At 36.8% G+C, this 9,487-nt stretch overlaps 1 protein-coding gene across 1 annotated transcript; it reads left to right on the top strand.

The window, feature by feature from the left end:
• LOC107621009 lies at positions 348–1,247 on the top strand. Its single transcript, XM_016323069.1, has one exon. The coding sequence runs from the start codon at positions 348–350 to the stop codon at positions 1,245–1,247; it is 900 nt and encodes a 299-aa protein (XP_016178555.1).

Below are 9,487 nucleotides of genomic sequence, written 5' to 3'. Positions count from 1 at the left end.
CCTGAGAAGAATTTTTAGGCTAAACATGTTAGGCCTGGTAGAGACTAAGAGACAGTTAGTGACTAATTTTAATGTAAAAAATATTTGGGGAATAGTGGTGCGAGTTGGGATTTTGTTAAATCCAATGGTGTTTCTGGTGGGTTGTTATTAATTTGGGATGATGAATTTTTTTAAATAAGAAATAGCCCAAAGGGGAGAGATGGTTGTGTGTTGAAGGGGAGATATTGAAGTATAATTTTAATTGTGCTTTTATTCTGGTGTATGGTGCGCATACAAGAGATGAGAAACTTGTTGTTTGGGAGGAGTTGAGCTACATAGTTGGCTTATGTCAGGTTCCCTGTTGCTTCATGGGGGACTTTAATGAGATTGTACAGGTAGAAGAAAGACGGGGCGCAGATACATTACCTTTGACAGCTGAGGACTTCAAGAATTGGGTACATGACATGGGTGTGGTAGACTTGCTGATTACTAATCGCAAGTTTACATGGTTCAAAGGTCGATCATGCAGCCGTATTGATAGGGTTCTGGTTAGTCTGGAATGGCTTGAAAATTTTTCAGAGACTCGGATGCGAGGTGGTCCTAGGGGTTTGTCTGACCATTGTCCTATCATAGTGGAAGAAAGGAGGCGAAGCGATGGGCCGAGGCCGTTCAGAAGTCTTGATTCGTGGTTTACCCATGAAGATTTTTTGAGATTGGTCAAGGAGGAATGGAGAGGCTTAGGAGAAGCACCATTCACAGATAAATTGAAGGCTTTGACAGTTCCTTTGGGAAGATGGCATAAAAATAACTTTGGGAATATGGACAAGACAATCATGAAGTTTGAGAAAGAGATCAAGAAGATTGATGAAATGGTGGGTGATGGTGTCTATGATGGAACAATGGAGGCTAGAAGAAAGGCGCTGGTGACTTGCTGTGAGAAATGGTATGTAAGAAAGGAGCTACATTGGAAGCAAATGTCGCGATCTAGACATACGAAGGACATTGATAAAAATACGAGATACTTCCATAATTTAGCTTCTGCGAGAAGGAGAAACAACAGGATTGATGAGTTGCTCATTAATGGAAGATTGATAAGGAACCAAGCTCGGATTAAGATTGCGGTTAGGGACTTCTACAAGAATTTGTATCATCAGGAAGAGTCTCCTTTGGTGGGGTTCAGGGACGGATTGGTAGAAATGATTGATGAAGATGATGCTTTGGCTCTGGAAGTACAGCCGAATCCTCAAGAGATTAAAGAAGCAGTCTGAGATTGTGAATCTTGCAAGGCACCAGGAAGTGATGGGTATAACATGAACTTTATAAAGAGGTGCTGGGCTGAAATTGGATCTGATTTTACGGCAGCGGTGATGGATTTCTTCCTTACGTCCAAGATGCCAGCGAATGCGAATCTCACTTGGGTGGCATTGGCCCCTAAGTTCACTAGTGCAAAAGAAATCAAAGACCTGAGACCGATCATCATGGTAGGTTGTGTGTATAAAGTCATTTCAAAAATACTGGTTAGGAGGATGCGAGCAATCATGCCACGACTGGTAGGTGAGACACAGAGCGCCTTTGTCAAGGGACGAAAGATTCATGATGGGCTCTTATCGCTTGCGAAACTGTTCAATGGATAAAAGAGAGGAAGAAGGAGACGGTAATAATAAAGTTAGATTTCCAGAAAGCATATGATAGAGTCAAGTGGAGTTTCGTAGACCTTGTGTTGCAGAAGATGGGCCTTGGACATAGATGGAGGAGTTGGGTTATGGAGTGTGTAGGTACGAGTTCCATGTCAGTGCTGATAAACGGATCGCCATCTAAGCCTTTTAAGATGGAAAAAGGATTGCGACAGGGGGATCCGCTGTCTCCATTTCTCTTTGAACTTGTGGTTGACGTTCTACATAGGATGTTTGGAGAGGTGGTGAGAAATGGGAGATTACTGCCGTTACTGGTGGGTAGAGACCATGTCGAGTTGTCACATTTTCAGTTTGTGGATGATACTGTTCTGTTCTACCCCCTGGAGGAAGAGACCATAAAGAATTACAAGAGGATCCTTCGCTGCTTTGAGCTTATGTCGGGGCTGAGTATTAATTATGATAAGTCTAGCTTGATTCCTATTAACTGTGATGCTCAGTGGGTACAGCGTATGTGCAGTGTACTAGGCTGTAAGGAAGCATCTCTTCCGGTAAAATAATTGGGGATCCAATTAGGAGCGAATCCGAGGTTGGTGAAGACTTGGAAGCCCATCATAGAAAAAGTGGAGGAGAAGCTGAGCATCTGGAAAACTTAGGTACTCAATAAGGCCGGTAAGTTGTGCTTATTAAATCTGTTTTGAACAGCCTGCCTGTCTATTATTTGAGTTTGTATAAAATGCCAAAGGCTGTTGCAGAGAAACGAAGCTAGGTGGGTTAGGTGTCCGAGATGCCATGGTGCGTAACACAGCCCTCCTATTTAAGTGGTGGTGGCAATTTTCGAAGGAGGACTGTCCCTTATGGAAGAAGGTGGTGTGCTCTTGCAACAATCTAAATCCTAGTGTGATGTTATCATCCCAAGTATTACCCACTCGGGAGGCCATGGAAGGATATTTGCTAAATACAGTTCAAGGATCAACGAGTAAGACAGAATATGATTAATGGGTTGTCCATGGAGATTGGTGATGGGAGAAGAACTCGGTTCTAGGAGGATGTCTGGCTGCATGGTGGGCCCTTGAAAGATGTTTTCCCGAGACTCTTTTCAGTTTCAAACCAAAGAGGATCCGTCATAGGGGATTGTGGGTTCTGGGACGGGTTAGAGTGGAGGTGGAATTTCCAATGGAGGCGAGAGCTATTCCAATAGGAGTTGGACCTAGTGCACCAACTGCATGAAACATTAAGGCTGGTTAATCTTGTATATGACAGAGAGTATAGAGTGGTGTGGAAATTTGATAAACATGGTGTATTTTCTACTAACTCCTTTGTGCAGGAATTGCAGGTGGAATTGCTCCCGGAGGATATAGCGAGCTTCAGCTTTACTAGGACAATTTGGAAGAGTCTAGTGCCACCAAGAGTTGAATTGTTTATCTGGTTTGTCTTGACTGGAAGGGTCAATACAAAGGAGAGGTTGAATCGTTTGGGAGTAGTTAACCAAGAGGATGTGGCCTGTGTGTTGTGTAATAAAGGTGTTGAATTTGGTCACCACTTGTTTCTTGCTTGTGAATTTTCTTGGCAGGTTTAGTGTGCATGGCTATCTTTTGTTGGAAGGCAATGGTCATGTCCAGGGTCGCTAAAGGAATATTTTCAGAGTTGGACTGAGTTATCAACTAGGAAGCAGGAACGCAAAAGGTAGATGGTATCTTTCTGTGCTATTATCTGGAATATATGGCTTGAAAGGAATAGAAGGATTTTTCAGAATAATGGAAAAGGGGTTGATGAAATAATTCACCTAGTCTTCAAGAACTTTAAGGAGTGGTTATGTGTGGATCCCTTCCGTTGTTGATGGCAATGCCGAAGATGACAGTGGGTATCATATAATTGTGATGTATGGTTTATGCCTTAGTCTGGTGGTTTTTCTTCTTGTTTGTTCTCTTTGCTCCACTTGTTGTGTTGAGCTCATTCATTCAAAAAAAATATTAAAATATTTTTCAAATTTAAAACACTATATAAAATGTCCTTAGCCAAATCCATATGATCTTATCAAAATACAAACTCAAGTTAAATAGTAAAAAGAAATACCAAATTTTAAATGCCAACATAAAAATTTATCAATTATCAAAATCCGCAAAAACTTGTTGAAAGACCACACTAACAGCAGCTCTCAAAGGATAAACCCAATCAAAAACATCATTAACAAGAGACTAAACAGAGCATAAAGTAACCACACTAAACCTGAAATCAATAAAGATAAACAAAAATAAAAATTTCAATAATGATTTTATTTCTATTTTTTGCAACAGTAAGAAAATTTCAACAAAAATTTTAGAAATTGAAAAAACAGCAACAGCACAAAATCAATGAGCAAAAACACAAAATTTTCAATAATTATTTGATTTCCATGTTTAGCAGCAGCAACCAAATTTCAACAAAACTTTCATAAATTAAAAACACAGCAACAACACAAAATCAATGAGTAGCAACACAAAATTTGAATAATGATTTCCTTTCCATTAATCGATTCACAAATTTTGGTCCAATTAGTAGGAAAATTAGCATTATCACTAACAGACAAACAGATTGACAAGCAGTTTACTTTATTCCCTTTTGAATGTATACGAATCTAGGGGTGAACGCGGATGGGATCGGTTCGGATATGGCCAAAAAATTTTGATCCGATCCGCACTAAAATTATCGGACGGATTGGATCGGATCCAATATCCGCAGTTTTTAAGGTTGGATCCGATCCGCACATTTGCGGATCAGGTCGGATCGGATATCGGATATATCCGCAAAACTATTTTTAAAAGTTTATTTTTATTAAAATAATATCAATAAAATTCATTTTTCTATTCTTTTAAATATGTTTACTCTTAAAATAATATTAAACATATTTTTCTTAAATAATAAATTAAAATAATACAACATATATGATAATTATTAGTTGAAACAAAATATAAAAAGAATATTTACTTATTTATTTCTTTATTTTTGTGGATACACGGATATGCGGATACCAACACAAAATCCGCAATCCGATCCGGTTAGCGTGCAGATCCGATCCGATCCGATCCAAAAGTCTTGCAGATCGGATCCCTATCCGCAATTTTTGAATCGGATTCGGATAAACACCACGGATATGCGGATCAGATATGATCCATGAACATCCTGCCTAAAAATCCTTGCACAATACATATATAGGAGTTGGTTGCAAGCAAGTTCCATGAAAGCAGTGCCACTAATCTTATACAGAGAGACGGTTATAGATAACAAATCGGATTATTTTCTTTGCTAGATCCCAATTGAACTGGTTTGACCGGTCAATCCGATCCGATTTTTAGAACCATCATTCCAATACAAAAGAATAAGAAACTTTATCATTAAAAATCTTAAAATATTTTCTCTCATACAATAAAAAATTAATATGTACTGATTTAAGTTTAATTCTATCTAATTATATTACGAATAAAAAATTTGATTTAAAATAACTAAAATGGGTAAAATACTTCTGTAAGAACTAATTTAAAAAAACTAAAAAAATAACTCTTTAAACATTGATTATTAAAGGACTAGGATAACTTTTAGGATTAATTTTTTTTTACTTGTATTATAAATGAAATTTGAATTTAATTTTAAAGATATTAATATACTCTTTTCATTTATTTTAAAAAGACTAAAATACACATTTTAGGATTAAAATTTTTAATTGTGTTAGAAATTAGATTTAGAATTCGATTAGAAAAAGGTTTACAAAATTTATTTTGAATTTTCTAAATTTAAAACAACGAAAAACACCTCATTTGTGATTGGTTTTAAATATATTATAATGTTTTTTTAGTATTCTAACGGTATAATTGTACTAAAAGTTAGAAAATTTTTAATTGTCTTTTTTTGGTCCCCAAATTTTGTAAACGTGACTTATATTAGTCCCTGAAATACTTTTCGGCACAAAAACGTTAATAAAACGCTGACATAGACAACTAAATGTTATACTATAACTTGTACAACGATGCCATTTTGGTTTTGGCGTTTAAATAGTCCAAAAACAACGCTAGAACACTTGTTTTGGGAGAAAACGTTTCAATAAATACAACTTACAATGATTTTTTTAGACTATTGGAGTGCCAAAATAAAAACGACCTCATTTTACAGACTCTAACGTGACATTTGGCTGTCCACGTCAGCGTGCCGTTTGAAAGAGCCTAGCAGTAGAAACAACACAAATATCCAACACAAGAACAATATGGAAGCACTCACAACACAATATGGCAGCAACTATGAACAAGCAAATATAGCAAGTAAAGTAATAACAAGAACACATCGATATTTTAACGTGGAAAACCCCTCAATATAAGAGGTAAAAACCACGAGTCGTCCAGACCAATGAAATAGCTCCATTATAATCAAATGAAGTACAAGAGAGTCTCAAAAAAAGCACAAAAACGTGCATATAATCAGCCAAAACATCAAAGCACCAAAGCTTACAAATGAGAAGCAAGAAGATAAAAATATCCAAAAAATAGAGCTACTGTTCGAAGCCTATTTCTCCTTCTGCAGACCTCCAATTAAAATCTTCACCGTTCAGAATGAAGAACAAGATGAGAAAAAAATCTGCAGTCCAAATTTCACGTCGATCCAACGGTGAAAGAATGAGAAACTGCTGTTCAAAGATTGCTACTCTATGTAAAAACAGAAAACCTATTTTCTCTTTTGCAAAACCAATTTCTCCCACTTCAAACTTTCAATCAACATCTCCACCGTCCAGAATGACGAACAAGATGAGAGGAATACATAGTTCAAATTTCAAATCGATCCAACAATGAACGAATGAGAAACTGTCATTTGAAATTTACTGCTTTGTATAAAAATGGAAATTCTGTTTTTCCTCTTCTCTCTCTCTTTGGTGGCTACTCTCTCATACTCTCAATGACCCCAAAATCTTATTAGGGTAGAGACACTAGGGTGCAAGAATACACCCACAAAAAGTTAGGTTTGGACCTCACAAAGGAGAGAAAAACCCAACAAATCTCCCCCTTCTCGACTAGGTGGAGGCCCTCGCCATTCCGGCGATCAAACAACATGTTTCAAGCTTATCTCTTGACAATACTTTTATCATCATATTAGCACCATTATCATCAGTGTGAACTTTCTCAAGTTTCAACAACTTGGAATCTAATACATCCCGTATTCAGTGATACCTAACATTAATATGTTTAGGTCTTGCATGAAAAGTAGAATTCTTGGCAAGATGAATAGCACTTTGACTATCACACAATAACACATAATGGTCTTGCTTGAAACCAAGTGCTACAAGAAACTTCTTCATTCACAACAACTCTTTACATGCTTCAATTGCTGCAATAAACTCTGCCTCTATGGTAGAAAGTGCAACACACTTCTATAGCCTTGACTGCCATGAAATAGCTCTCCCTGCAAACTTGACCAAATAACCTGAAGTAGACTTTCGAGAATCAATATCTCCTGCCATGTCTGCATCAGTAAAGCCAACTAGCAAAGGTTTCTCACCACCAAAACTCAAACTCAAGTTAGTTGTACTTTTGAGATATCTCATAATCTATTTAACAGCATTCCAATGTTCTTTACCTAGATTAGAGAGAAAACGACTCACAGTACCAACCGCATGAGCAATGTCTGGTCTAGTACACACCATAGCATGCATCAAGCTTCTAACAGCTAAGGCATAAGGAATTTCATCCATTGCTTGTTTCTCTTCATCAGTGGTTGGACACTGGTTGGTGCTCAACTTAAAATGAGGAGCAAAAGAACTAGCAACACATTTGGCATCGTTCATGCCAAACCTTTGAAGCACCTTCTTTATGTACTTCTCCTGTTACAAATAAAGCTTCTTGGAATCTCTATAACGAGTAATAGTCATGTCCAAAATCTATTTGGCAGGACCCAAGTCCTTCATAGTAAAGAACTTGCTCAACTGTTTCTTCAACTTATTAATCTTCAAAGCATTCTTGCCCACAATCAAAATATCATCCACATAAAGCAAAAGAATGATAAAATCACCATCAGAAAATTTTTGCACAAATACACAATAATCTGAAGTTGTCTTACGATAACCATGCTCCCCCATAACAGATTCAAACTTCTTGTACCACTGTCTTGGAGCTTACTTCAACCCATAAAGACTCTTCTTAAGCTTGCACACAAAATCTTCCTTTCCTTTAACAACAAAGCCCTCTGGTTTCTCCATGTAGATCTCCTTGTCTAAATCACTATGAAGAAAAGCTGTCTTCACATCCATTTGCTCAATCTCCAGATCAAGAGACGCTGCTAATCCAAACACAGCACGAATGGATGACATCCTTACCATTTGTGCGTTGAAAATTAGTCTAGGGACTAACGTGAGTTACATTCACAAAGTTTAAGGACTAAATAGAGGTAATTTAAATTTCAGGGACTAAATTGAGGTTCGCTTACAAGTTGAGAGACTAAATTGAATATTATCTCAGAATAATATCTTGGTCTATTTTACAAAAGGACAATAGTTTATTTTTTACAATTAGAAAATGACAATTTAATGAACGTGTTACGTACTCAAATATTAGATCGGGACAAATAGCCTCTTTACTAAAATTTTTATTTGGGATAATAAATAATTCTTTAAGACACTATCTGTAACACCCTACTACACAGTGTTTTATGCTTAAGTCATAGAACAGAGGTAGTGTGGTATTACAGACCTTTAATAGTAAGGATATACATATAATACTGAAAGAAATAATATAGCTGCTGCTTCATTTATGTTAGGGGCCCGGTTGAACCCATGGGTCCGGTTTGGGCCTCGGTTCAACCGGTTCGGCCCTTCCGGTCCGATTTTGGGCCAAATTATCGAAATTGGTATCAAAATTTTCGTTTCGATGAGCTCTATCCTATTTTAATATTAGTTTTATATTTTTAACTTTCCTAATTAAAATTCAATATATTAACTAATAATTTACCGATTTTAGCGGGGTTTACACTATCAATTCTGCATTTATCGTTAAGAGAACACACTAAATTTATGGCTTTGCTAGAAAGACAACGGAGAATTTGAACAACGTGAATAATGGGCTAAAAATTTGACTTAATAAAATTTAAAAAAAAAACTTCATTCAAATTATTCAACCAAAAAATCTCATTCAATAATTTAAAAATTTTAACCATTTATTATATTTTAATTTACCAAAACACCAGCTTCTCCTCCAAATCATTTGTTGTCACCGCCATCGCTTGGTCGCCAACCAGCCCCATCATCGCCGCCGAGATCCACCTCACCGCCACTGGTTCGTCAACAATGACCTCATCGACACTTAAGGATACCCATCCACTTAAGGATAAAAATAATCATCCACATACCTAGTGAATATCTAGCATATTTTAATTGTATCTAACTAAATCCATTCCAATCAAATAACCATCCATATAAGAATTAAAATAACCATCTGCATATCTACTAAAAAAACCATTCGGCATATTATGGGTTGACTACAACAAGGTGGAAATAAGAGAGAGAGGAAGGGTGTTGCGGTGATCGGCAGCGCTGCGAATCGCGAAGGGAGAGGTGCTACGTGATCGGGCGGCGATGGTTGCGTCGCGCGAGGAGAAACCCGTGATGGTGGACAGCGTTTGGCGGTGGTTTTTGATAAAGAAACATAGTTACAAATCGTCATACAATTTGTGAAACATTAAAAACTATTCAAGTCTTTAAGGTTATATTTGTTTACATGCACGAAACACTGAGACAAAGACATATAGATATAAAATTATATTTAACAGATTAGACATAGACGTATACATTGTATTTAGAAATATGAATCAGTGTATTTTATGTTCTTTCTGACATGAAAGATACTGAGATATTAAAAAGAGAC

This window comes from Arachis ipaensis, chromosome B10, assembly GCF_000816755.2.
Source record: "Arachis ipaensis cultivar K30076 chromosome B10, Araip1.1, whole genome shotgun sequence".
NCBI lineage: Eukaryota > Viridiplantae > Streptophyta > Magnoliopsida > Fabales > Fabaceae > Arachis > Arachis ipaensis.
The sequence above is the reverse complement of the archived record's forward strand: the minus strand, read 5'-3'. Positions and strand labels throughout refer to the sequence as shown.

Bases quoted from the DNA above. Each gene is read 5' to 3' on its own strand.
- LOC107621009 (XM_016323069.1), top strand. From the start codon at position 348: ATGGGGGACTTTAATGAGATTGTACAGGTAGAAGAAAGACGGGGCGCA.